General features: G+C 33.4%; 6 protein-coding genes across 10 annotated transcripts; 4 read left to right on the top strand and 2 right to left on the bottom strand.

The window, feature by feature from the left end:
* Window positions 1-148: 148 nt before the first annotated feature.
* LOC661876 (uncharacterized) lies at window positions 149-1,512 on the top strand. Of its 2 annotated transcripts, none has more exons than XM_064359131.1 (4): window positions 149-485; window positions 531-832; window positions 879-1,234; window positions 1,282-1,512. In XM_064359131.1, the coding sequence occupies exons 1-4, from the start codon at window positions 479-481 to the stop codon at window positions 1,460-1,462; spliced, it is 846 nt and encodes a 281-aa protein (XP_064215201.1). In that variant the 5' UTR covers window positions 149-478; the 3' UTR covers window positions 1,463-1,512. The 2 variants fall into 2 exon arrangements, with proteins under 2 accessions (XP_064215201.1, XP_008191611.3); XM_008193389.3 differs by having other exon boundaries at window positions 166-481.
* LOC661964 (uncharacterized) lies at window positions 1,506-5,212 on the top strand. Its single transcript, XM_064358858.1, has 7 exons — window positions 1,506-1,700; window positions 1,745-2,399; window positions 2,448-2,616; window positions 2,657-2,834; window positions 2,881-3,182; window positions 3,235-3,590; window positions 4,981-5,212. Exons 1-7 carry the CDS (start codon window positions 1,619-1,621, stop codon window positions 5,162-5,164), a joined length of 1,926 nt encoding a protein of 641 aa, XP_064214928.1. The 5' UTR covers window positions 1,506-1,618; the 3' UTR covers window positions 5,165-5,212.
* Window positions 5,213-6,475: 1,263 nt separating this feature from the next.
* On the top strand, window positions 6,476-8,487 carry Marc (Mitochondrial amidoxime reducing component). Of its 2 annotated transcripts, none has more exons than XM_008193399.3 (5): window positions 6,476-6,583; window positions 6,990-7,255; window positions 7,313-7,682; window positions 7,740-8,032; window positions 8,081-8,487. In XM_008193399.3, exons 2-5 carry the CDS (start codon window positions 6,999-7,001, stop codon window positions 8,202-8,204), a joined length of 1,044 nt encoding a protein of 347 aa, XP_008191621.1. In that variant the 5' UTR covers window positions 6,476-6,583; window positions 6,990-6,998; the 3' UTR covers window positions 8,205-8,487. The 2 variants fall into 2 exon arrangements, with proteins under 2 accessions (XP_008191621.1, XP_973258.1); XM_968165.4 differs by lacking the exon at window positions 6,476-6,583 and adding an exon at window positions 6,618-6,775.
* On the bottom strand, window positions 8,375-9,964 carry senju. Of its 2 annotated transcripts, none has more exons than XM_968199.5 (4): window positions 9,831-9,964; window positions 9,518-9,771; window positions 9,352-9,469; window positions 8,375-9,301 (listed from the first exon to the last, which is right to left on the bottom strand). In XM_968199.5, exons 2-4 carry the CDS (start codon window positions 9,603-9,605, stop codon window positions 8,479-8,481), a joined length of 1,029 nt encoding a protein of 342 aa, XP_973292.1. In that variant the 5' UTR covers window positions 9,606-9,771; window positions 9,831-9,964; the 3' UTR covers window positions 8,375-8,478. The 2 variants fall into 2 exon arrangements, with proteins under 2 accessions (XP_973292.1, XP_015834983.1); XM_015979497.2 differs by having other exon boundaries at window positions 9,823-9,924.
* A 1,453-nt stretch (window positions 9,965-11,417) lies between these two features.
* CCT4 (Chaperonin containing TCP1 subunit 4) lies at window positions 11,418-14,337 on the top strand. The gene is made up of 8 exons (XM_968230.4): window positions 11,418-11,656; window positions 11,803-11,855; window positions 11,908-11,997; window positions 12,044-12,211; window positions 12,268-12,421; window positions 12,475-12,782; window positions 13,129-13,833; window positions 14,141-14,337. Exons 1-8 carry the CDS (start codon window positions 11,548-11,550, stop codon window positions 14,156-14,158), a joined length of 1,605 nt encoding a protein of 534 aa, XP_973323.1. The 5' UTR covers window positions 11,418-11,547; the 3' UTR covers window positions 14,159-14,337.
* Window positions 14,250-16,672, bottom strand: TBC1D23 (TBC1 domain family member 23). 2 transcript variants are annotated; one of them, XM_968263.5, is made up of 3 exons: window positions 16,514-16,672; window positions 16,295-16,403; window positions 14,250-16,237 (listed from the first exon to the last, which is right to left on the bottom strand). In XM_968263.5, the coding sequence occupies exons 1-3, from the start codon at window positions 16,540-16,542 to the stop codon at window positions 14,366-14,368; spliced, it is 2,010 nt and encodes a 669-aa protein (XP_973356.1). In that variant the 5' UTR covers window positions 16,543-16,672; the 3' UTR covers window positions 14,250-14,365. The 2 variants fall into 2 exon arrangements, with proteins under 2 accessions (XP_973356.1, XP_064214769.1); XM_064358699.1 differs by having other exon boundaries at window positions 16,295-16,420; window positions 16,514-16,628.
* Between the last annotated feature and the right edge of the window lie 9,794 nt (window positions 16,673-26,466).

The raw sequence follows: 26,466 nt of genomic DNA, 5'->3' as shown, positions 1-26,466 counted from the left end.
AATCTTCATGTGACTGAGTGCTATTTAGCTACTCACCTCCTCAATGACATAATAATTTGGCGCCATAAATACAATTTTTTGTACTGCAAAATTAACAAAACTACTACTTTGTAATTGTAATTAATTATTTTGTACAAAATAATTTAAATTCAACTATGAACGCTTTTAAAGCAACAAAGGTCAAATCACACGCCATTGTAGTTAACGGTATTTTGTACAAAACCCCGTTGATTATTGTTAAACAAGAGTTTAGATATAAGTGAATTCATATGTAAAGATTAGTTCAAGGTTAAACCGCAGATACGATTTTTTTCCTTTGTGGATTGTTGAAGAGACCGATAAGAATCGTTTTAGTTAAAAACTTGTGTATGTTTATTTTTGTGTCAATTTTACTTCAACATGAAAGACTTAAAGTCGCTGAGTAAGACAGAGTTTGAAGGATTTTTGAATTCTTTTGATCGGATTTTATCCGATATTGATGGTGGGTAAGTCGATTGAATTAATAATGACCTTCTTAAAATCAATTCAAGGTGTATTATGGCTTTCCCTTGAAAGCATCCCTGGAACAGAATTGGCAATAAAGTCATTGAAAACCAAGTTCCACAAAGAGATTATTTTTGTCTCAAATAACTGTACAAAAAGTCACGATTGTTACTTTAAGCAGCTCAGGAGCGCTGGTTTTGATATTGAAAAGGACAATTTAGTCACTCCAGCACTAGCTATGATTTCCTATTTGACAAAAAAGAATTTCGATAAAGAAATCTACGTTATTGGAATGACTTGCTTGAAGCAAGATTTCGAAAATTCGGGTTTGAAAGTCGCAGAAGATGCAGTAAAAATTTAAAAACCAATAAACCCTTAATTACGAAAATTTTTAGCCGGATCGCATCAAAGAAACCATTCAAGACCTTGCCCTTCACGCAATCGTAGATAATGAAAAAGTTGGTGCCGTAATAGCGGACGCTGATATTAATTTAAATTACGTGAAACTACAAAAAGCTGCCACTTTTTTAAAACGTCCAGATATGATTTTTATCACAGGGGCCACCGATACAAAGGTTCCAGTTGGGTTAAATAATGTGCTCATAGGGCCTGGATATTTCCATAAGATTTTGGAGGATTTGACTGGAAGAAAGCCACTTCCAATGGCCAAACCTAGCTTGCATTTGAATGAATTTATAATTGAAAAATTTGGGTCGAAAGACACATCCAGAGTTTTATTTATTGGGGATTCGTGAGTCTATGATTTAGAATAAGTTTAGGTGAGAACTGGAATTTTAGTGTTATGGAGGATATGGGTTTTGCGACGAAATGTGGGTACAAAAAATTGCTAGTTTTGAGTGGTTTAACTAAAAAAGAAGCATTGGAAGAGTGGAAGTATCCTCTGGAGTATAAACCGGATTTTTATGTGGATAGTTTAAAGAGTGTTGAAGTTTTAATTGAGCGCCATTTTGGTATATAATAAACTCTAAAATAAGTGCTGTGCAAATTTAAATAAATGTTTTGCACGTATTAAGTGTTGTCTACTTTATTTAATCGTCGGTATTTACGCGAGCGTTATTTATGCACCTGCTGTTATTGAGATAACAAGTCACGTAAGTGATTTAACTGACGCAATATGAAAGACTTGACACAAGTTACCAAACAAGAACAAAGCGATTTTTTCAATTCCTTCGATCACATTTTATGCGATGTTGACGGTAAGTTGCAAGCAAAACCACTCCTTTTTATTAATCCACTTTAGGAGTAATCTGGCTTTTCCATAACAACATTCGTGGTTCAATTGAGGCGATACAAGCCCTCAAGAAGCTTAAAAAGAAAATAATTTTCGTTTCAAACAACGCGACAAAGACACATGATGATTATTTTCAACAATTAAAATCGGCGAAAATTGCGTCGCAAAAATCCGATTTGGTTCAACCAACTCTCGCAATAATCGACTATCTCAAAAAAATCAACTTTTCGAAAGAAATTTATCTGATCGGAATGACGGCCCTGCAAAGAGATCTCGAAAAAGCCGGCTTTAAAATCTCCGAATACGCACCTGATCAAGTTGAAGAAAACGTTCCGAAATTTGTTCACATGTGCGTCACTAAAAGTGATAGAATTGGGGCCGTAATTGCAGATTTGGACGTCAATTTAAATTTTATCAAGTTGCAAAAAGCAGGGACGTACTTGCGAGACCCCTCGGTGATTTTTTTGACTGGTGGTTCTGATAAATTGTTACATTATGCTCCTGGTGAGACGATAATCGGGCCTGGAAATTTTCACCGAATTTTGGAGAATATGACTGATCGAAAGGCACTTTCGATGGCGAAGCCAGGGCCGTATTTGAGCGATTTTATCAAAAATAAATATGAAATTTGTGATTCGAGTCGCGTTTTGTTTATCGGAGACACGTAAGTGGATAATTATCGAAAATGCGACATTTTTTAGAGGTATTGTAGAGTTATGGAAGATATGGGATTTGGCAGTATTTTTGGGTGCAAAAAACTATTAGTTTTTAGTGGCTTAACCCGGAAAGAGGTTTTGATTGATTGGCCGTTTCCGGAGGAGTTTAAACCGGATTATTACGTCGATAGCTTGAATGATATTTATGAGATTTTGAATAAATTATAAATTTTTATGTGTTGCACTAATTTATATTCATTGATTTTATGCGTACTGTATGAAAACTTTCAAATTATCCAAGGTTACAACAAAGATAAGTATTTTTTTTATCTTGACTTTACTTGCGTTTAGTCTAACAATGATGAGAGACTTGACAACACTTAGTGATAAAGAATTGGAAGCGTTTTTCGCTTCTTTTGACCAAGTTTTAACCGACGTTGATGGTAATCATCACTTAAATCCAAACCAATTTTTCATTTCGAATCCTAGGAGTGTTGTGGAATGTCCTTGAAACAATCCCAGGCACCGATTTGGGAATTAAATCCCTGAAAAAAATCGGCAAGAAAGTCACAGCGGTGTCAAACAACACAACAAAATCACTCAAAGTGTTTCAGCAACAGTTTAAATCCGCAGGAATTGACTTGGGAATGGATGAAATCGTGACTCCAGCTCTTGTCATGGTTTCCTACCTCAAATCTCAAAATTTCGACAAGGAAATTTTTCTTTTGGGAATGCCTTGTTTGAGAGAAATTTTTGAAAACGCAGGCTTTAAAGTGGCGAAAAATGATGAGGTAGGTAAGTTTTGTCCAAAATTTTTTTCCCCGAGATGTATTCAAATTTAAGTCGGTGTTGCCGATTAAAACCCTTCACGAATTCGCCTCAGCTACAAGCGATGATAATGATAATATTGGGGCTGTTGTAACTGACGTTGATCTTAATTTAAATTATCCAAACTTGCAAAAAGCTGCCACGTTGTTGAAACGACCGCAAGTTATTTTTCTTATGGGTGCGATGGATGTTGAGGTGCCCATTGGGCTGGACAGGACCATAATAGGGCCAGGATGTTTTCACAAAATTTTGGAACAAATTTCAGGCAGGAGAGGTTTAGAAATGGCTAAACCTAGTCTGTGCTTGAATGATTTTATTGTCAAGAAGTGTGGACTTACCGATCCGAGAAAAGTTTTGTTTATTGGAGATTCGTAAGTGAAGGAGAGATGATTTTTTTTTATTTTGTGCTAGTGTTCCAATAGATATGGGGTTCGCAACCAAATGTAACTATAGGAAATTGTTGGTTTTGAGTGGGTTGACAAAGAAAGAACAGGTGGAAGATTGGGCGTTTAATGACGAACTGAAACCGGATTTTTATGTTGATAGCTTGAAGATTCTGCATGATTTAATTGTCAAGATTTATGGAAAAAACTAAAATTATACTTTTATAATAAAGATTATTATTTTTTCTATTTTGTTTTTTTTTGTATATTCTTTAAATTCGATTTGTTATCTAAACTTTTTTGTCGTTAAATTACCTATATCAAAACTTTTCGAATGCAGTTTTCATCTAAACATAATATAATTCTTTCGGGAATTAACAAATTTGAATTCTATTTTAACAAGGCAAACCGTAATCCATATGCTTACGCACGCACTACATTTGCGAGTCATAGTAGCTTCGTAAATTAAACAAATTTAAAAAAAAATGCGATAAGACAATTATTAAATTATAAAAACTATCATTTTGCTTTATAATCATCTTTTAACCATGAAAGACTTAAGCACACTGAGCGACACTGAATTGTTAGAGTTTTTCAATTCTTTTGATACAGTTCTTTCTGATGTGAACGGTAAAAATTTAATTTCTAAAATAACAATTCTAATAAAATTGTAGGTGTTTTGTGGAATATTTTGGAGAGTATTCCTGGCGCTTCCGATGGCATAAAATCGTTGAAAAAAATCGGAAAACAACTCGCTGTTGTATCAAACAATACAACCGAATCTCTCGATTCGTTCCACAAGCAACTGAATTCTTCAGGTTTTGATTTGAGAAAAGAGGAAATTATTTTACCAACTCAAGCCATGATTGCGTACTTAAAATCTAAAAATTTCACCAACAGTATTTTCATCCTAGGCATGCCAGCGATGAAAGAGGCGTTCAAAGAGGCAGGTTTTAAAGTCGCAAACAACGAAAATTGGACAAAAGTCAATTCTCTTCAAGAATTTGGACTTGTCACTAACATTGCCAGTGAAATCGGTGCAATTATTGCCGATATTGACCTTAATCTTGATTTCGTCAATCTCCAAAAATCGGTCAATTTATTAAAACGCCCTGAAGTCATTTTCCTAGTAGGTGCCACAAATGTGGCTGTTCCTTTAGGTTTAGATCGGGTTATGTTAGGCCCAGGATGTTATTTAAGGATTCTTGAGGAGGCTTCGGGACGCAAAGGACTTCAAATGGCCAAACCCAACCTCAGTTTAAATAATTACATTATTCAAAAGTATGGAATCAAAGATGCGTCCAAAGTCTTGTTTATCGGAGATTCGTAAGTTGTATGTGAGGGGGCTAGAATTATTACTGATAAAGGGCGGCTGTAGAGTGTTGGCAGATATGGGCTTTGCGACGAAATGTGGTTATAAAAAATTACTTGTCTTGAGTGGTTTAACCAAAAAAGAGGACTTGGACGAGTGGAAGTATGAAGAGGAGTATAAACCGGAGTTTTACGTCAACAGTTTGAAAGTTGTTCACGAATTAATTGAGAAAATAAAGCAATCAGTTTAAAAAAAACATGTTATATACTTGTACCTTTCAATTAAATTATTCACAACACTTTGTTGTTTCGTAATTCAAATGATGACATAATAATTTCTATATCGGGGAATGTCTTCCCCAAGATACGATTTTTAAAAATAAGTGATTTTTTTTAATCGTAGCCTGTCTTCTGTACTAGTCGCAGAAATTGGACTTTTTCTGAAGAGCTACCTCTATAATACATATAAGTATCATCTAGTATCATCCAGCATATTTGAAAAAATCAAAGATAAATCATTTCTCAATATCTAAACGCGGATGACCTTCTATAAAGTAAATACCTTTTACTTTTCATTTGTTTACTATTAAATTACAGTGCACCGAAGGATTAAATAAAACAATGCAAATAAATTTTCCTTTGTTTTGTTTCTAGAAATAATAAACGACTCACGTGTATAAAAAAATAGGAATAGAGATAGTGAAACTGCCATGCTTCAAGCCATTTCATTATTATTACCTGCTATTACACTTGTCTCCAAAAATAATTTTTTTTTTCTCTTTATTATTATGCGTGATTATAACAAGTATTATAAATTTAATGCTTCTGAATTGAAATAAGGTATCACATAAACTTTTATTGTAATAGATTTTTATATAAATTGTAGATTATATTTAGTGAATTTAATGATTGCGATATTAATTTACTTTCAACAAATGTTATAATTCGTTCCAAAACACTAAAAATCATTAAAAAATCTAACTATTTGCATGTTAATAGCATATTTTTTTGTAATAGTTTCTTTCTTTTCATATTTTCCACTGTAGTCAGGCAACAAAAATCTGCTATCATCATTGCTTCTGCCTACTTTTTCCGTTGTGTCGTCTCTCATGTATGTTTAATATTTCTTGATGAAACCTTTTTTCTTGTTTATTGAAGTTGTGCTTAGATTTTCGGTAATAAAATCAAAGTGAGAGTTAAACGAATTAATGACATGTCACATATTTCAGACCTTTTTAAGAAGAAAAAACTTCATGAATGATTTCCTGGTAGTTCTTAGCTTTTTTTATTATCATCCTATCAATTGAAGTCGTTTTTATAATATAATACCTACCTACAGATAAAATAGCATAAATGTAATAACGACAAAACATAAGAAATCTATACGTGAAAAAACTGAAAGCGCATTATTCGTACTAATTAATTTTGTCGCTGGAAAATATTTTTTATATCATAAAATGTTGCAAAGTATGAATTAAATTTTTGTCTAAAATATTTTATTTGAGTTGACTAAATATTCTAAATTCTAAATAATTTTTCCGAAAAATATTAGAATATTTTAATAGTATAAGGTCATATGTATTATTTGTTGCCTAGCTCGCAACCGCAAAGTGTTTTTTCTAAACATTATCACATGTTTAAGTTTTCTCGCGTTGAAACGACTTGAAACGGTAAGAATTAAGAAAATATTTATTTATACACAGAAAGTTCACAATTGGTCACCATTTTATCTCGTAGCTTATCATATAATTCAAGATAATTTTTGTATTTGTACAAGTTTTTATGATTAATTTGACCCCCGTCGAAGTCGCACGACATTGTGTGCTCTAGTAATTCCCTAATTGTTATTTGATGACACTTTTGTAAGTAAATAATAATGGTAATTACACGAATATAATTGGGGTGTGCGTTTTTTCCGCAATTTATCAAAAAATTTCATTCAACAAACGAAATGACGCAACTTTAATATCTAAATAAATCACGGAACGTTTGTTGACTATAACCGTCTGACTATATTAATTTACAACCAATTATGATAAGAAAATTAAAGCTTAATTCCACACAATAAATTTTTAGTGTCTGAAAATGGGTCTCAACAGTGTGACACAAACCGTCCTTTTTACAAGTCTTGTGACTGCTGTTACTGTCGTTGGTTCCTACTTGTATCAAAAATGGAAACAGGTCAAAATACCTTCGAATTGGGAACGCATAGGAAGCGTGAAAAAACTTCACTTGTATCCACTTAAAAGTGGACACAGAGTCGAATTACAAAGGGCTGAAGTAACAGAAGTTGGACTTAGACAAACTAAAGAGGACGAAAAGATCTTTCAGTTAAGAGACAGGTATAACAAATCCAACATGGTAGCGAAAAATTCCATCATTATATAATGTTTTTTTAGGGTTTTGGTAGTTTATGGAGCTAAGGACCATGAATTTCGCACTGCTCGGACCTACCCAAAAATGGTCCTCATTGATGTTTCGGTCCACGATGAGGATCACCTTGCCATAGATGCTCCCACTATGAGGACACTCTACGTTAAAATACCCAACCGAAAAGACAACGCCGTTGCTAAAGTCAAGTGTTGGAACAACGAACATATTGAAGCAATTGATTGTGGAGATGAGGCAGCTGGCTGGTTTTCCCGATACATAATTGAGCGAGATTTTGGTCTAAGACTAGGTTACAACGATGCCAGTCATCGACGCGATATTACAAAAACCCACCACAAACTCCTCAACTACTACAAGAACTTAAGCAACCATTCAACTGTTTGTGCAAATCAAATTAAAATATTGTATTTATTATTAATTCGTACATTATTTCAGGGCCTGTTTGCAGACTTGTCGAGTGTTACTCTCATCAATCAACATTCAGTTCACGATTTGAATAAACGAGTTGGTAACAATTCCAATGTTACTGTTGAAAATTTCAGACACAACATTATTGTTGATGGACCTGATTTGCAACCTTATGATGAAGACAATTGGGATTGGATCAAAGTCGGCGATAATGTTATTTTGAGAAATGTTAAAGACTGTACTAGGTGTGTCTTTACAACCATTTCGTCTGAAAACGGAATCAGGGATATAAATAGGCAACCGTTGAAAACTTTGGAAACGTTAGTAGAAAAATAATCAAGCAACCAACAAAATTGTTTGTTTTACAGATATCGCAAACATTCAGGACCTGATCATGGACCAAGATTCGGAACGAATTTAGAAGTTGCAAAAACTGGATTTATTAATGTTGGCGACCCTGTATTTATTGCCAGGAAGGAAGAAACGCAATAAAGAACGTTTTAGGTCTATGTGTAGAGGGGGGACATTACATAGTTTTCATTCATTGAGATTGTTACTTATACTATTATTGTTATTACTTAGGCCATCCTCTGTATATAATACGAATTAAAATTGACTGTTCAAAATAATTTTTTTGTGCGTCAGGGATGATAAAAACGTCGTTCGGCTTTAACAATTTATTAAACTTGATTACATTAAAAATGAAATAAATCACACACCAATTTTCAGCAGTCAATTGTGTAGAAATAAAAAAAATAAAATCACATTAAACTTGTTCACTTTTAATAAGAGCGATTTGATCGCTTTGTCGACTACTGGCCTTTGATGAGACTGGATTCTGGGAATATAAATAGACGGCATACATGACAGCACCAATAGCAAGAACCGTGTTTAAATGAATGGCAATCCTAAAAAATAAATAACTCAAGATAGCCGTCAGAACCAGCTCTAAGGCACTGGCGAAAGTTTTTAAAATGGAATTTAAAGTTTTGAGGAAAAAACTAGTGACAATACCAATTGCGGCATTATTAAACATTACTAGTAATACTTTGTAATGGAATACTTTGCTAATGTTTTCGTAAGTGAACGCGGATGATAAAGAGACTCGTACGCTTAATAAAACCACGTTACAAACAATCGAATCCAAGTACATGAAAACATTTTGAATGAAAATATTCACATCAGCTCCTTGTTTTTTTAAAAGATATTCGTTATAGACTCCCGCAAGACATGAACAAAAAATTTGCAAAAGAATGAAAATGCCATTTAAACCAACGATATCGAACGAAATAAATGATTTTTTCTCTTGATTGGTGAAATTAATCTGTTTTAACATGCATCCAAATGTTAAAATTAACAATGAAAGCCATTGCTTCTTGCTTAAAGTTTTACTAAAAATGACTTGAAATAGTATTCCAGTGACTACAACTCTCAATTGCAATAGTAAGTAATAAGTTGTGGGGTCAAATACTGATAAGTTAACGAAAGCAAGGTTATTGTAGAAACAATACAAGAGTGCAGGTACAAAATAAAGCCCTAATACTTTCCTATTTTCTACTATATTGTTGACTAGCGACTTTGGAGAATTGCTACAACTCGAAATTGTTAAAATTATTTTACTTGAAAGTGAAAAACTTACTCTTTACAGTACAACAATGTTGACACAATCAATTTAAGAACTTCAGTTAGTAGAACTACCGTAATTATGTTATAATCATACTGATTGTCTGCTTTTTGAGAGGCTGTTACTAATATTCCTATAAAGAAAAAAAGCGTTAAACCGGAAATATAACATTGATAGTTACCTTGCCCTACAAACAACAATATATAAGCTAAGAAAATTACAAAACTCAGTTTTGTAGGGAACAATTCGATCCACGAAAACGTCGACATATTCACAGAATTTACGACTTATTACAATTGTATTAGTTGTTGAGCCAATTGTTGAGTAAATACCATTTTACGAGCCATTTTATTTTTTATCTCTTGATAACTCATTCTTGGAAAATGTTTAGGTTATGTCACACATTCAAAATGTGTGATTGATTATTGATTAAACCTACGATAATAATAATAATGCACATACTTTGATACATACAAATATGTCTACATCTTTACCACCATTTGAATTTTTTTTTTAATTATTATTATTCAAATTTCCAAAAAATTTCTTCTCGTAACTTTAAACACCAACTCACCAGTCAACTGTCCAAAGGTCCAAAGTTACATGTCGGTGAAGACAGCACCAAAAAATGGTGCTGGCACCATGAACATTACAGTCGACCAGACAATCGCTGCGCGCATGGTGCTAGCAACATTGCCCCAACATTCTCGTTTTCTACAGCCAAGTTCACACCAGGCAAATTATCAAAATAATCGTAAATCATTTTAAAAACATTAATAAGCTGTTACGCTGGCTTGCATATCACATTTGTAGAACATCTCCTGACCATTTATTTTTGTGTTGTTGTTTTTTTATTTCACAAACCAATAATTCCGTAAAATTTAATTGCAATTAAAATGTGTACACCGGCTCTAAATGCGGTGTTGAAAAGTTATAGTTTGAGTGACACGTTTTAAATACAGTAACTATAAATAAAATAAAACACTCAAATAATTTATTGTCGCGTACTGATTTTGACATTAATTTTAATCGATGAAAGTCGCTTTCTCAAAATTTATTTATGTTACTTTCATGCAAATAAAGATTTTTTAATGGTGTTATTTTTAATTTCTTTTTATTGTTTTGCTACAAACAGTAGCCAACGCAGAAGCCATAAAGGTAAGTGCATTTTATCTTTGTGTTGTATTTTTTTATTTCACGAACCAATAATTCCTTTATTCCCTTTATTTTCCAATAATCATTGTTTACCTCATCCTTATTCCCTTTTCTCCTGGCAAGAATGCTCTAAACCTCTACGTGGTTCTTGCTGGACAAATTAATTATTAATTTGACTAATAAGAGCAATTCTTAAATACAAATTTTTTTAACGCAGTTTGCAAAATCGATTTTTTTACAGTCGAAGGCCTTATTAGATGGCTTTCAGGATTTCAGGATATAAAGTTGATTAAAAAAAATATAGTTTGCAAAATCGGAAAATTTTAAAGAATCTTTATAAATTCATTAAGGCCTCAAGGGCTGTTTGTCTAAACATGGTTGTTTTACAGTCAAAGGCCCTATCGAAGGGCTTAATCTCTTGCAAAAATAAAGATAATTGCAAGGTATAAAGTGGGTGAAAAAAAAATTTGCAAAATAGAGTAACTTTATAAAAATTAAAAAAATTCGTTAAGGTCTCAAGGGGTGTTTGCCCAAACATGATTTTTTTACAGTTAAAGGCCCTATCAGTGGGCTTAAATTCCTGCAAAAATAAAGAAAATTGCGGGATATAAAGAGTGTGAAAAAAAATCAGTTTGCATTTCATGAATATGAGAATAAAAAATGCAGAAATTAAATGCAGTTAAGTTTTAATTTGTAATAGATACACATTAGAATGGTCAGGAAATGTTCTAGAAATGTGATATGCAAGTCAGTGTAACAGCTTATTGATGTTTTTATAATGATTTACGATTATTCTGATAATTTTCTTGGTGTGAACTTGGCTGTAGAAAACGAGAATGGTGGGAAATAGTGTTAGCTCTATGCACACAGCGATTGTCTGGTCCACTGTAATGTTCATGGTGCCAGCACCATTTTTGGTGCTATCTTCTCATCGATGTCAAAGTTAATGGAACTGTCATTTTTGTGTGTTGAAAAATAAGTTTGTGTCGACAAATATCTACAATCATCCGTTAAGTTACAATTAATAGTAACGTGTTTTCATATAATTCGTGAAAAATGACGATTCAAGCATCAATGGGTGATGGAAATAAAGCGCGAGGTGTGGTTTACAAAGACAAAAGTAAGCCGAGCGATGTCCGTCTCAGCAATATCAATGCCGCAAAAGGTAAACATAGTTTTTTTAAAAAAATACTTCTAAATTTTCCTTCGTGTAATCGTTTTTATAATTATTACATGAACTTACAATGTTTCAAGCCGGTTTTATCGACTCATTTCGCTACGTTTATATAATATCGTACATTTTTTTGACAGCTGTATGCGATGCCATTCGTACGAGTTTGGGGCCAAGAGGCATGGATAAAATGGTATATAGGTACTCAATGATTAATAATTTTTCTAATGATTGTTTTAATTTAGATTCAGGCGAGCAATGGTGAAGTCACCATCACCAACGATGGGGCTACGATTTTGAAACAAATGAATGTCATACATCCAGCTGCAAAAATGGTAAAAACGTAAAATCATTATTTGAAAAAATTTATTATTATTTTAGTTAGTTGAGCTGTCACGTGCTCAGGATGTTGAAGCTGGCGATGGTACCACTACTGTTGTTGTAGTAGCGGGGGCTTTACTCGATGCTGCTGAAAAATTATTAACACGGGGGATTCACCCAACTGCAATTTCTGAATCATTTCAACGAGCCGCCAAACACGCCGTCGATGTAAGTTTTATTTATATTTCATACCACGCTATAATTATTTTATATGCAATTTTCAGGTTTTAACAAGCATTTCTAAGCCGATTCAATTAGATAATCGCGAACAAATGGTTAAAAGTGCGTCAACATCATTGAATTCAAAGGTTGTTTCACAACAATCAAGTCTGTTGGCTCCTTTGGCTGTTGATGCGGTTTTAAAGGTCGTAGAACCAGGTTTGTTTGGAGAAAAATTAGTTATGTGTAAAATAATTATTATTTAATTTCAGGGCGTGAACAAGTCGTTTCTTTGTCAGATATTAAAGTCATTAAGCAAATTGGGGGCACTGTTGAAGATACCGAATTAATAGATGGTGTTGTTTTTCCTCAAAAAGTTGCAAATGTCAATGGCCCGAAACGTATAGAGAAAGCCAAAATTGGATTTATTCAGTTTTGTATTTCTGCACCTAAAACCGATATGGATCATAATGTTGTTGTTTCTGATTATGCTGCTATGGATAGAGTTCTTAAGGAAGAGAGGACTTATATTTTGAATATTGTCAAGCAGATCAAGAAGGCTGGATGTAATGTCCTTTTGGTAATTAAAATTTTTTTTCTACTCTCATACTTTAATTTATTTATTGCTTAAATGTTTGTTACCAACGAGAATATAGTGTAACGATCACGAGGACAACTTGTGACCGTAAATGGTAGCAATTAGATATTTGACTGCCTTTGTGCGTTTGACATTTAAAAAATAATTCGACATTAAAAAATTTTTTTTTGTACTTTAACCCATCGAATCATAAAAAAAGTAGTGTATGCAACTTTAATGGCTATTAATATACCTGTAGGCTATACGACTCTCGCCTACGGCTTGTAATTTTCGTACTTGTGTCTTAATAGGCGTCATTATAGATAGTTACCTGTTGTTTTGTTTTTAGATCCAGAAATCAATTCTTCGCGATGCCGTCTCTGATCTCGCTCTTCATTTTCTCGATAAAATCAAATGTATGGTCGTCAAAGACATTGAACGTGAAGACGTTGAATTTGTGTGTAAATCACTCGGTTGTCGTCCTATCGCATCTCTCGATCACTTTACCGCCGAAAATCTCGTTTCAGCCGATTTGGTTGAAGAGATCGGTGTTGGCGGCAATCGTATGGTGAAGATTACCGGTGCTCAAAATGCCGGTAAAACAGTGACACTTTTGGTTCGAGGCTCGAATAAATTAGTCCTTGAAGAGGCGGAAAGATCTTTACATGATGCATTGTGTGTGATTCGTTGTTTGGTACGAAAAGGAGCAATTGTAGCAGGTGGTGGTGCACCTGAGATTGAATTGGCCTTGAAACTGGCTGCTTTGGCTGATACAAAAGAGGGTATTGATGCGATCTGTTTGAGAGCTTTTGCAAATGCTTTGGAGATTATTCCGTTTACGTTGGCCGAAAATGCTGGTTTGAATCCAATTCAAACGGTGACAGAATTGAGGAATAGACATGCGAAAGGAGAAATTTCAGCAGGGATTAATGTGAGAAAGGGCTCGATTTCGGATATTTTAGAGGAGAATGTGGTACAACCGTTGTTGGTCAGCGTCAGTGCGATAACGTTTGCTACCGAAACGGTCCGATCAATTTTGAAAATTGATGATATTGTAAGTTGTTTTTTTTAAGGTTGAACTATACTGACGCAAAATTTGAAATAAGATTTTAAAGAAAAGTAATAATAATTGTATAATAATTTTATAGCGTGAAGTTTTAATATTGAAGACCGAAACGAAGTTGAGGGCTTTAATAAATAAAAAAATATAAAACTTGTTACTTGACCACCGGTAAAATGAAACGAATCTGTTAATTGTAAAAAAGGCTATTTTGTTTATTTTTTTTTAACTGGATAATGTGCCCAGTATAGTCCTACCTACCATAAGTACAAAATTTTAAACAATGTTTTGTCTTTTCCAGGTGAACACGATGACATAGATCTTTTCTAAATTGCTTCATTTAATTTTTTTGTTAAGTACGATCATTTGTAACAAAATTAGTATTATTACAAAAATAACAATATTGTGGATTCGTTTAAGCATTGTTTTATTTAGATAAGAATAAACAAATGGTTAAAGTTTTTTTTCCTATAATAAAATATCTACAGTAACAATAAATATGTGTAACTCTATTTAAATTTCCAAATTACTCCTTATTCTTCAACTGCTTTAAAATCTGTTCAGATACAACTTTTGTAGCTTTATCGGCATTGGGTATAAGAAATCGATCCATGTCAGATATAATTAAATTCTCACCATCTGGCACGCCATACTTGAAAGTGATAAGTTCAGGATGACGTTTCCTCGCTGTTATTTTAACAATCGCCGACAGGGGGCGTTTTACAATAACTTCAGCAATGCCACCTTTCCTATCGGGCATTTCTCTAAGTACTATAAGCTCACTGTTAGTCACAATCAAGTGACTTTTGTACATAAAACCATTGATTTTCACCTCCTGACACGGAAAATGTTCAATAACTTCGGGATGTTTCAACCATGATTGTATTTGTACCAATTCGCGACATTCTTCATTAGTTGCATCTTCCATGTTATTGGTGGTAGCATTTTCATGATCATCATCTATACTAAAAACAGGTGCCACATTTCGGTACCTTTTCCCGATTTTGTCGCTACTGCTAACATGTCTCTCTTGCACGGGACTATTGTTGGGATTAACGATATAATCGATAAGTTTTTCTTTAACTTCGGCCGATTTCGATTTCATTGCTGCTGAAATTTTCCCAAACAAATCGGTCGATTGTCCCTTGACTTGACCTTGCTGTTGTTGTTGTTGTTGTTGCATTGGGCCACACACAATGCAAAGTTTGGGATTATGATCTTGTAAAAACTCTAAATCATCCGAAAAGTAATGATGAAGAGCACAATAACCTCCTGTTAGAAGTGAAACGTATTGAGTGTGCTTCTGTAGGAAAGAAGCCACAACCATATGAGTGTATTGATCTTCTTCGTTACGACCTGATCCCAAAAAACACAAATGTTCACCACCTGCTGTAGAATTATGTGCCAGAGCTTGTTTTTGCGCCGAAAGTAAGCCTTGAACAGCAGTATTAAAAGCACTTGGTTCTTGAAGCATTAAGTTACAGTCCAAGTGAAAAGCTGTAGGTAAATGACCGGCATTGTACTGTTCCACAGGTCGACAATCAACTAGGAAAAATCTTACAGCGTCTATATTTCCACTCTCATTGGACGTATTTTCAACTAGTTCGCTTACGGAAACTGGGAGACATAACGCTTGAGAGACTACAGCATCATTTGTGCCATTATACAAGTTTTGCATTAAATCGGTCCGAAAACTAACGGGTGTTTTAAGGGCATAATATTGGGCCAAGGAACAAAAATCACCAACGTCTTCAGCCTCAAGAGCACACGGCATGTTCGTCAAATTCGAAATAATTACATCTCGAGATTCGCTTTTCATTGAAATGATTTGCTCGCGTGCGTTTATTACCATGATTAACGAGAGGAAAAAAATGAAAAACGGGTCAGACTGTTGAAAATAATAGTCCCACATGTTTATGACGACTTGTAAATTACAAGTGGCTGCGAAAAGTGACTGGAACCATGTCAGACAATATTTATCAGGTGTGATACGTTTAGTGTCAAGAAATGAACACAATTCTGGATCGTGATAGAGCAATAAAAGACGCAAAATATGGAAAGCGTTGCCGTCATTTGTGTGACAATTTTGAGGCACGTAAGTGTCTCTAATTGCCTCAAACAGGTTGTAAGTGGTTGAACGATTCACTTTCAGTGTTAGCAAAGGGAGCAGAAGCTCAATCCAGCCGTTGTTTTTAATATAAGTCAAGTTGCGACTTTTGCAATAAAATGTTAAAATCGATTCTAAATCGGATACAACGGATAATTTATCCTCTTCGTCATTGCCGAGTTTTGAAACGAAATTTCGACAGTCTTCTCGTAGCACAGATTGATTAGGCAAATCATAGATTTCGTTAAAGTGATCGAGTTGGTTCCCCTTGTCTCTTACGTCGAGACATATCTAAAAAAAATACGACACATTATTTATGACGAGCAAAATGATTGGTATGTTGCTAACCTGCCAGACTTCAGCTCGTAAATTGTCAGGTAAAGGTTTGCCTTTGCAAATACAGTAAATATCAGCAACTGAACATTCTTCCAGTAAAGCGCTTTCTAAATCAGCCACCCTATAATAAAATAATAACTAAAGTAAATAAATGACACTGCACAGGCGAGACTTGGTTTCGTTTTACAACAACAAAAAATTGAGGCAACTTTATTATGCTTGAAAACTTACCATCCGTTGTCGTCATCAACACTTGCCATTTTCACATATTAAAGAAAAAATAAGCGACGAAAAAGAGGAAAATACCACATCAACGTGTCAAAAAGTGACATTCAAAACAGCAGATGATAAGAGGGATTGGCAGCCATGGGTACCAGAAAGTTTTAAGTATGGCGGATATTTTAAAATTTATATCCCATTTCAGCAGTTCTTAGAATTTTGCAAAAGCGCATTTGATTTTTTTTGTAGTGACATGGAGCAAAAATTGAAAGTTTTGGTGGGGTTTTTTAGCCCTTTATTTAGTTTAACACATAATTCCTTTCTTTCTTTACAGTGTTACAAAAATTTTGGATTCAATATTTGTTTGGTATTAGAAATATGGGTAGCATATTTTCCAAACAATATGTTAATTAAAAGGATTTCTTGAATAAACGTTATGTTGTATTTGTGTTTTATTTAAAAGGACCGCCAAAAATAAAACAATGAGAAGATGAACGGAGATAAATCAATAAAAATATAAACAAAGTGTTTTGGGGCTATGGAAATGGTGACTTCAGGATTACAAGCCGCCACTCCGACAGATTTATCTGAGTCTCCTTCCGGACCTCTTCGAAAGAAGACAAGGATATTCAGCGATTTTAGAACCCTGATGGACTGTAAGTGGGAAGATTCTCACTACGAGAAAGTAAAGGTAATGGCAATTAGCCCCTTTGCACAAGTAGAGGAAGTTGCTCCGGTGATTATTAGATCGAGGGAGCAAAAAGAGGAGGGGGCACTGCTGCGATTACTTAGTCAGCGGTGCCCACGGTACAGACAAAATGTGCTAAAAGGAGAGAACCCTATAAATGCCATGGTAGTAACCATTAAGCCAACAGTTGCGCTGGGACTCAACGCAGTGAGCGAAACTCCAGAAGATAGCTAGCTATATGTTTGTAATAGCTGCTGAAGAGATGGAGAAGGCAACTGGTTCATTTCCGAGAACATACGATGCTCTCCTGAAGCTGAAGGATAGAGTAAAAGAATTTGGAATTCCAAAAATTGCAGTGGCATGTGACTCGACATGCAGAGTAGAGCACCAAAGACAGATGTTAGAATATGTTTTCAAGGTGGAAGATGTGGAGGTTGTCTCCACATCATGTCATACTCAAATTCTTGAGTCTAATTTTGCTTTTATCTGCAATTTTCTTTTTTTTTTAAAACAAAGTTGGAGAACGTAAAATCCTATGCAAAATGATCCGGGGAATCGATTGGCATCGAGAAAATTGCCAAATTCCCAATGGTTTTTTAGTTATGAATTTTTAAAAATTTTCCCAATTTTTGCATTTGTCTCCAATTTGCTCGAAAACTATTAGTCGGAGAACAATATTTTTTTTTGAAAAAGATAGATAATTTAAAGAGCTTTCCAACGATAATACACTTCATGGGGTTATCTCTGATAGTTCCGGAGCTATTGCTTGACAAAAGTTCCGGGTACCCAAAATCGACAAAAACTGCGACGAAAATTGAAAAATCAAACTTCTAAAAATCGAACATATGGACTTTTTGTGGACTAAAAACAACTTTTTTGGGTTGTTAAGACATGTAGAAGTCCATAAAAATTTACTGGAGTGAGTTTAAAAAAAATTTTTTTTTCACCTCTTTGAAGGTAAGTATTACCCAGGAAATTTTAGCAAAAAAATTGAAAATTTTAAATCTCGTGAAAAGTTGGTATAATACAGAAAATGAGCCGCTGAATTCAATGGAACAAACCGCATTGCTCTACGACTTTTAGTTTTCGAGTTATGAATTTTGTTAATGAATAAAATTTTTCACTATGACAAATGGCTACCCTAAATTTAGGCAAAAATTTTTAAATTTTTAATTCTTGTGAAAAATTGATATATTATGTAAAATGAGCCGCAGAATTCAACCGAACAAACCGCATTGCTCTACGAATTTTAGTTTTATTTTTATGAATTTTTTTAGTGAAAAACTTTGATCGCCTCTGTAGCCGGAACCGTTGCCCGGAGCGGCTCCGGGTTTGGTCGAAAAAATAGATAAAATTAAGCGCTATCAGATGTTTTTTTGTTCGTTGCTCTAAGTCTTACAGTTTCCGAGAAAAACGCAAAAAAAGGTTTCCATTTTCACTTTTTTTCAATTTTCAACCGCCAATTACGGCGAAACTATTAGAGTTATCGAGAAACGGAAAAATAGAGGACAACCGGAATAAAAAACTCTACAAAATGGCATAGGACTCAAGGCGATATCTCGCAAAAAATTTTTCAATATTCAAACGCCGATTACGGCCAAACTAAAAGAGCTAGGAGAAAATGCTTTTTTAGATTGGAAAGAGCACATCAAAATCTATAAGATAGAATCGGTTTTATTTGATTTAGAGACACTTTAAAAATTGACCGATTTTAAGGGGGGGGGTGTTAACTTTTTTTTAATTTTTTTTATTTTCTCATTTTTGGCTAAACTATTCGAAAAAGTGGAACTATTTTGATCCATTCCTATGCAAAATGATCCGGGGAATCGATTGGCATCGAGAAAATTGCCAAATTCCCAATAGTTTTTTAGTTATGAATTTTTTAAAATTTTACCAATTTTTGCATTTGTCTCCAATTTGCTCGAAAACTATTAGTCGGAGAACAATAATTTTTTTTGAAAAAGATAGATAATTTAAAGAGCTTTCCAACGATAATACACTTTATAGGGTTATCTCTGATAGTTCCGGAGCTATTGCTTGACAAAAATTCCGGGTACCCAAAATCGACAAAAACTGCGACGAAAATTGAAAAATCAAACTTCTAAAAATCGAACATATGGACTTTTTGTGGACTTTTAACAACTTTTGTGGGTTGTTAAGACATGTAGAAGTCCATAAAAATTTACTGGAGTGAGTTTAAAAAAAAAACTTTTTTTCACCTCTTTGAAGTTAAGTGTATTATTACTCAGGAAATTTTAGCAAAAAAATTGAAAATTTTAAATCTCGTGAAAAGTTGGTATAATACAGAAAATGAGCCGCTGAATTCAATGGAACAAACCGCATTGCTCTTCGACTTTTAGTTTTCGAGTTATGAATTTTTTTAATGAATAAAATTTTTCACTATGACAAATGGCTACCCTAAATTTAGGCAAAAATTTTTAAATTTTTAATTGTTGTGAAAAATTGATATATTATGTAAAATGAGCCGTAGAATTCAACCGAACAAACCGCATTGCTCTACGACTTTTAGTTTTTTTTTTATGAATTTTTTTAGTGAAAAACTTTGATCGCCTCTGTAGCCGGAATCGTTGCCCGGAGCGGCTCCGGGTTTGGTCGAAAAAATAGATAAAATTAAGCGCTATCAGATGTTTTTTTGTTCGTTGCTCTAAGTCTTACAATTTCCGAGAAAAACGCAAAAAAAGGTTTCCATTTTCACTTTTTTTCAATTTTCAACCGCCAATTACGGCGAAACTATTAGAGTTATCGAGAAACGGAAAAATGGAGGACAACCGGAATAAAAAACTCTACAAAATGGCATAGGACTCAAGGCGATATCTCGCAAAAAATTTTTCAATTTTCAAACGCCGATTACGGCCAAACTAAAAGAGCTAGGAGAAAATGCTTTTTTAGATTGGAAAGAGCACATCAAAATCTATAAGATAGAATCGGTTTTATTTGATTTAGAGACACTTTAAAAATTGACCGATTTTAAGGGGGGGGTGTTAACTTTTTTTTAATTTTTTTATTTTCTTATTTTTGGCTAAACTATTCGAAAAAGTGGAACTATTTTGATCCATTCCTATGCAAAATGATCCGGGGAATCGATTGGCATCGAGAAAATTGCCAAATTCCCAATAGTTTTTTAGTTATGAATTTTTTAAAATTTTACCAATTTTTGCATTTGTCTCCAATTTGCTCGAAAACTATTAGTCGGAGAACAATAATTTTTTTTGAAAAAGATAGATAATTTAAAGAGCTTTCCAACGATAATACACTTCATAGGGTTATCTCTGATAGTTCCGGAGCTATTGCTTGACAAAAGTTCCGGGTACCCAAAATCGACAAAAACTGCGACGAAAATTGAAAAATCAAACTTCTAAAAATCGAACATATGGACTTTTTGTGGACTTTTAACAACTTTTGTGGGTTGTTAAGACATGTAGAAGTCCATAAAAATTTACTGGAGTGAGTTTAAAAAAAAAATTTTTTTTCACCTCTTTGAAGTTAAGTGTATTATTACTCAGGAAATTTTAGCAAAAAAATTGAAAATTTTAAATCTCGTGAAAAGTTGGTATAATACAGAAAATGAGCCGCTGAATTCAATGGAACAAACCGCATTGCTCTACGACTTTTAGTTTTCGAGTTATGAATTTTTTTAATGAATAAAATTTTTCACTATGACAAATGGCTACCCTAAATTTAGGCAAAAATTTTTAAATTTTTAATTGTTGTGAAAAATTGATATATTATGTAAAATGAGCCGTAGAATTCAACCGAACAAACCGCATTGCTCTACGACTTTTAGTTTTTTTTTTATGAATTGTTTTAGTGAAAAACTTTGATCGCCTCTGTAGCCGGAACCGTTGCCCGGAGCGGCTCCGGGTTTGGTCGAAAAAATAGATAAAATTAAGCGCTATCAGATGTTTTTTTGTTCGTTGCTCTAAGTCTTACAGTTTCCGAGAAAAACGCAAAAAAAGGTTTCCATTTTCACTTTTTTTCAATTTTCAACCGCCAATTACGGCGAAACTATTAGAGTTATCGAGAAACGGAAAAATGGAGGACAACCGGAATAAAAAACTCTACAAAATGGCATAGGACTCAAGGCGATATCTCGCAAAAAATTTTTCAATTTTCAAACGCCGATTACGGCCAAACTAAAAGAGCTAGGAGAAAATGCTTTTTTAGATTGGAAAGAGCACATCAAAATCTATAAGATAGAATCAGTTTTATTTGATTTAGAGACACTTTAAAAATTGACCGATTTTAAGGGGGGGGTGTTAACTTTTTTTTAATTTTTTTTATTTTCTCAGTTTTGGCTAAACTATTCGAAAAAGTGGAACTATTTTGATCCATTCCTATGCAAAATGATCCGGGAAATCGATTGGCATCGAGAAAATTGCCAAATTCCCAATAGTTTTTTAGTTATGAATTTTTTAAAATTTTACCAATTTTTGCATTTGTCTCCAATTTGCTCGAAAACTATTAGTCGGAGAACAATAATTTTTTTTGAAAAAGATAGATAATTTAAAGAGCTTTCCAACGATAATACACTTCATAGGGTTATCTCTGATAGTTCCGGAGCTATTGCTTGACAAAAGTTCCGGGTACCCAAAATCGACAAAAACTGCGACGAAAATTGAAAAATCAAACTTCTAAAAATCGAACATATGGACTTTTTGTGGACTTTTAACAACTTTTGTGGGTTGTTAAGACATGTAGAAGTCTATAAAAATTTACTGGAGTGAGTTTAAAAAAAAAATTTTTTTCACCTCTTTGAAGTTAAGTGTATTATTACTCAGGAAATTTTAGCAAAAAAATTGAAAATTTTAAATCTCGTGAAAAGTTGGTATAATACAGAAAATGAGCCGCTGAATTCAATGGAACATACCGCATTGCTCTACGACTTTTAGTTTTCGAGTTATGAATTTTTTTAATGAATAAAATTTTTCACTATGACAAATGGCTACCCTAAATTTAGGCAAAAATTTTTAAATTTTTAATTGTTGTGAAAAATTGATATATTATGTAAAATGAGCCGTAAAATTCAACCGAACAAACCGCATTGCTCTACGACTTTTAGTTTTTTTTTTATGAATTTTTTTAGTGAAAAATTTTGATCGCCTCTGTAGCCGGAACCGTTGCCCGGAGCGGCTCCGGGTTTGGTCGAAAAAATAGATAAAATTAAGCGCTATCAGATGTTTTTTTGTTCGTTGCTCTAAGTCTTACAGTTTCCGAGAAAAACGCAAAAAAAGGTTTCCATTTTCACTTTTTTTCAATTTTCAACCGCCAATTACGGCGAAACTATTAGAGTTATCGAGAAACGGAAAAATGGAGGACAACCGGAATAAAAAACTCTACAAAATGGCATAGGACTCAAGGCGATATCTCGCAAAAAATTTTTCAATTTTCAAACGCCGATTACGGCCAAACTAAAAGAGCTAGGAGAAAATGCTTTTTTAGATTGGAAAGAGCACATCAAAATCTATAAGATAGAATCAGTTTTATTTGATTTAGAGACACTTTAAAAATTGACCGATTTTAAGGGGGGGGTGTTAACTTTTTTTTAATTTTTTTTATTTTCTCAGTTTTGGCTAAACTATTCGAAAAAGTGGAACTATTTTGATCCATTCCTATGCAAAATGATCCGGGAAATCGATTGGCATCGAGAAAATTGCCAAATTCCCAATAGTTTTTTAGTTATGAATTTTTTAAAATTTTACCAATTTTTGCATTTGTCTCCAATTTGCTCGAAAACTATTAGTCGGAGAACAATAATTTTTTTTGAAAAAGATAGATAATTTAAAGAGCTTTCCAACGATAATACACTTCATAGGGTTATCTCTGATAGTTCCGGAGCTATTGCTTGACAAAAGTTCCGGGTACCCAAAATCGACAAAAACTGCGACGAAAATTGAAAAATCAAACTTCTAAAAATCGAACATATGGACTTTTTGTGGACTTTTAACAACTTTTGTGGGTTGTTAAGACATGTAGAAGTCTATAAAAATTTACTGGAGTGAGTTTAAAAAAAAAATTTTTTTTCACCTCTTTGAAGTTAAGTGTATTATTACTCAGGAAATTTTAGCAAAAAAATTGAAAATTTTAAATCTCGTGAAAAGTTGGTATAATACAGAAAATGAGCCGCTGAATTCAATGGAACATACCGCATTGCTCTACGACTTTTAGTTTTCGAGTTATGAATTTTTTTAATGAATAAAATTTTTCACTATGACAAATGGCTACCCTAAATTTAGGCAAAAATTTTTAAATTTTTAATTGTTGTGAAAAATTGATATATTATGTAAAATGAGCCGTAGAATTCAACCGAACAAACCGCATTGCTCTACGACTTTTAGTTTTTTTTTATGAATTTTTTTAGTGAAAAACTTTGATCGCCTCTGTAGCCGGAACCGTTGCCCGGAGCGGCTCCGGGTTTGGTCGAAAAAATAGATAAAATTAAGCGCTATCAGATGTTTTTTTGTTCGTTGCTCTAAGTCTTACAGTTTCCGAGAAAAACGCAAAAAAAGATTTCCATTTTCACTTTTTTTCAATTTTCAACCGCCAATTGCGGCGAAACTATTAGAGTTATCGAGAAACGAAAAAATGGAGGACAACCGGAATAAAAAACTCTACAAAATGGCATAGGACTCAAGGCGATATCTCGCAAAAAATTTTGCAATTTTTAAACGCCGATTACGGCCAAACTAAAAGAGCTAGGAGAAAATGCTTTTTTAGATTGGAAAGAGCACATCAAAATCAATAAGATAGAATCGGTTTTATTTGATTTAGAGACACTTTAAAAATTGACCGATTTTAAGGGGGGGGGTGTTAACTTTTTTTTAATTTTTTTTATTTTCTTATTTTTGGCTAAACTATTCGAAAAAGTGGAACTATTTTGATCCATTCCTATGCAAAATGATCCGGGGAATCGATTGGCATTGAGAAAATTGCCAAATTCCCAATAGTTTTTTAGTTACGAATTTTTTAAAATTTTACCAATTTTTGCATTTGTCTCCAATTTGCTCGAAAACTATTAGTCGGAGAACAATAATTTTTTTTGAAAACGATAGATAATTTAAAGAGCTTTCCAACGATAATACACTTCATAGGGTTATCTCTGATAGTTCCGGAGCTATTGCTTGACAAAAGTTCCGGGTACCCAAAATCGACAAAAACTGCGACGAAAATTGAAAAATCAAACTTCTAAAAATCGAACATATGGACTTTTTGTGGACTTTTAACAACTTTTGTGGGTTGTTAAGACATGTAGAAGTCCATAAAAATTTACTGGAGTGAGTTTAAAAAAAAATTTTTTTTCACCTCTTTGAAGTTAAGTGTATTATTACTCAGGAAATTTTAGCAAAAAAATTGAAAATTTTAAATCTCGTGAAAAGTTGGTATAATACAGAAAATGAGCCGCTGAATTCAATGGAACAAACCGCATTGCTCTACGACTTTTAGTTTTCGAGTTATGAATTTTTTTAATGAATAAAATTTTTCACTATGACAAATGGCTACCCTAAATTTAGGCAAAAATTTTTAAATTTTTAATTGTTGTGAAAAATTGATATATTATGTAAAATGAGCCGTAAAATTCAACCGAACAAACCGCATTGCTCTACGACTTTTAGTTTTTTTTTTATGAATTTTTTTAGTGAAAAATTTTGATCGCCTCTGTAGCCGGAACCGTTGCCCGGAGCGGCTCCGGGTTTGGTCGAAAAAATAGATAAAATTAAGCGCTATCAGATGTTTTTTTGTTCGTTGCTCTAAGTCTTACAGTTTCCGAGAAAAACGCAAAAAAAGGTTTCCATTTTCACTTTTTTTCAATTTTCAACCGCCAATTACGGCGAAACTATTAGAGTTATCGAGAAACGGAAAAATGGAGGACAACCGGAATAAAAAACTCTACAAAATGGCATAGGACTCAAGGCGATATCTCGCAAAAAATTTTTCAATTTTCAAACGCCGATTACGGCCAAACTAAAAGAGCTAGGAGAAAATGCTTTTTTAGATTGGAAAGAGCACATCAAAATCTATAAGATAGAATCAGTTTTATTTGATTTAGAGACACTTTAAAAATTGACCGATTTTAAGGGGGGGGGTGTTAACTTTTTTTTAATTTTTTTTATTTTCTCAGTTTTGGCTAAACTATTCGAAAAAGTGGAACTATTTTGATCCATTCCTATGCAAAATGATCCGGGAAATCGATTGGCATCGAGAAAATTGCCAAATTCCCAATAGTTTTTTAGTTATGAATTTTTTAAAATTTTACCAATTTTTGCATTTGTCTCCAATTTGCTCGAAAACTATTAGTCGGAGAACAATAATTTTTTTTGAAAAAGATAGATAATTTAAAGAGCTTTCCAACGATAATACACTTCATAGGGTTATCTCTGATAGTTCCGGAGCTATTGCTTGACAAAAGTTCCGGGTACCCAAAATCGACAAAAACTGCGACGAAAATTGAAAAATCAAACTTCTAAAAATCGAACATATGGACTTTTTGTGGACTTTTAACAACTTTTGTGGGTTGTTAAGACATGTAGAAGTCTATAAAAATTTACTGGAGTGAGTTTAAAAAAAAAAATTTTTTTCACCTCTTTGAAGTTAAGTGTATTATTACTCAGGAAATTTTAGCAAAAAAATTGAAAATTTTAAATCTCGTGAAAAGTTGGTATAATACAGAAAATGAGCCGCTGAATTCAATGGAACAAACCGCATTGCTCTACGACTTTTAGTTTTCGAGTTATGAATTTTTTTAATGAATAAAATTTTTCACTATGACAAATGGCTACCCTAAATTTAGGCAAAAATTTTTAAATTTTTAATTGTTGTGAAAAATTGATATATTATGTAAAATGAGCCGTAGAATTCAACCGAACAAACCGCATTGCTCTACGACTTTTAGTTTTTTTTTTATGAATTTTTTTAGTGAAAAACTTTGATCGCCTCTGTAGCCGGAACCGTTGCCCGGAGCGGCTCCGGGTTTGGTCGAAAAAATAGATAAAATTAAGCGCTATCAGATGTTTTTTTGTTCGTTGCTCTAAGTCTTACAGTTTCCGAGAAAAACGCAAAAAAAGGTTTCCATTTTCACTTTTTTTCAATTTTCAACCGCCAATTACGGCGAAACTATTAGAGTTATCGAGAAACGGAAAAATGGAGGACAACCGGAATAAAAAACTCTACAAAATGGCATAGGACTCAAGGCGATATCTCGCAAAAAATTTTTCAATTTTCAAACGCCGATTACGGCCAAACTAAAAGAGCTAGGAGAAAA

Source organism: Tribolium castaneum, chromosome 9 (assembly GCF_031307605.1).
Source record: "Tribolium castaneum strain GA2 chromosome 9, icTriCast1.1, whole genome shotgun sequence".
NCBI classification, from domain to species: domain Eukaryota; kingdom Metazoa; phylum Arthropoda; class Insecta; order Coleoptera; family Tenebrionidae; genus Tribolium; species Tribolium castaneum.
Note: the sequence above shows the minus strand (reverse complement) of the source record. Positions and strands in the feature narration are given on the sequence as shown.

Excerpts from the sequence above, each read along its gene's own strand:
- LOC661876 (XM_008193389.3), top strand. The coding sequence starts at position 400 with ATGAAAGACTTAAAGTCGCTGAGTAAGACAGAGTTTGAAGGATTTTTG. Across the intron at positions 482-530 it reads GATTTTATCCGATATTGATG|GTGTATTATGGCTTTCCCTT; the intron begins GTGGGTAAGTCG and ends AATCAATTCAAG. Across the intron at positions 833-878 it reads TGAAAGTCGCAGAAGATGCA|CCGGATCGCATCAAAGAAAC; the intron begins GTAAAAATTTAA and ends GAAAATTTTTAG.
- TBC1D23 (XM_968263.5), bottom strand. The coding sequence starts at position 16,542 with ATGGCAAGTGTTGATGACGACAACGGATG. Across the intron at positions 16,404-16,513 it reads GTTGATGACGACAACGGATG|GGTGGCTGATTTAGAAAGCG; the intron begins GTAAGTTTTCAA and ends ATTTTATTATAG. Across the intron at positions 16,238-16,294 it reads TACGAGCTGAAGTCTGGCAG|ATATGTCTCGACGTAAGAGA; the intron begins GTTAGCAACATA and ends TATTTTTTTTAG.
- senju (XM_968199.5), bottom strand. The coding sequence starts at position 9,605 with ATGTCGACGTTTTCGTGGATCGAATTGTTCCCTACAAAACTGAGTTTT. Across the intron at positions 9,470-9,517 it reads ATTGTTGTTTGTAGGGCAAG|GAATATTAGTAACAGCCTCT; the intron begins GTAACTATCAAT and ends TTTTCTTTATAG. Across the intron at positions 9,302-9,351 it reads ACATTGTTGTACTGTAAAGA|CAATTCTCCAAAGTCGCTAG; the intron begins GTAAGTTTTTCA and ends TTCGAGTTGTAG.
- Marc (XM_008193399.3), top strand. The coding sequence starts at position 6,999 with ATGGGTCTCAACAGTGTGACACAAACCGTCCTTTTTACAAGTCTTGTG. Across the intron at positions 7,256-7,312 it reads ATCTTTCAGTTAAGAGACAG|GGTTTTGGTAGTTTATGGAG; the intron begins GTATAACAAATC and ends ATGTTTTTTTAG. Across the intron at positions 7,683-7,739 it reads ACTTAAGCAACCATTCAACT|GGCCTGTTTGCAGACTTGTC; the intron begins GTTTGTGCAAAT and ends ACATTATTTCAG.
- LOC661964 (XM_064358858.1), top strand. The coding sequence starts at position 1,619 with ATGAAAGACTTGACACAAGTTACCAAACAAGAACAAAGCGATTTTTTC. Across the intron at positions 2,617-2,656 it reads ATGAGATTTTGAATAAATTA|TATGCGTACTGTATGAAAAC; the intron begins TAAATTTTTATG and ends ATTCATTGATTT. Across the intron at positions 2,835-2,880 it reads AGTTTTAACCGACGTTGATG|GAGTGTTGTGGAATGTCCTT; the intron begins GTAATCATCACT and ends TTCGAATCCTAG.
- CCT4 (XM_968230.4), top strand. The coding sequence starts at position 11,548 with ATGACGATTCAAGCATCAATGGGTGATGGAAATAAAGCGCGAGGTGTG. Across the intron at positions 11,856-11,907 it reads CAAGAGGCATGGATAAAATG|ATTCAGGCGAGCAATGGTGA; the intron begins GTATATAGGTAC and ends GTTTTAATTTAG. Across the intron at positions 12,422-12,474 it reads TTTAAAGGTCGTAGAACCAG|GGCGTGAACAAGTCGTTTCT; the intron begins GTTTGTTTGGAG and ends ATTTAATTTCAG.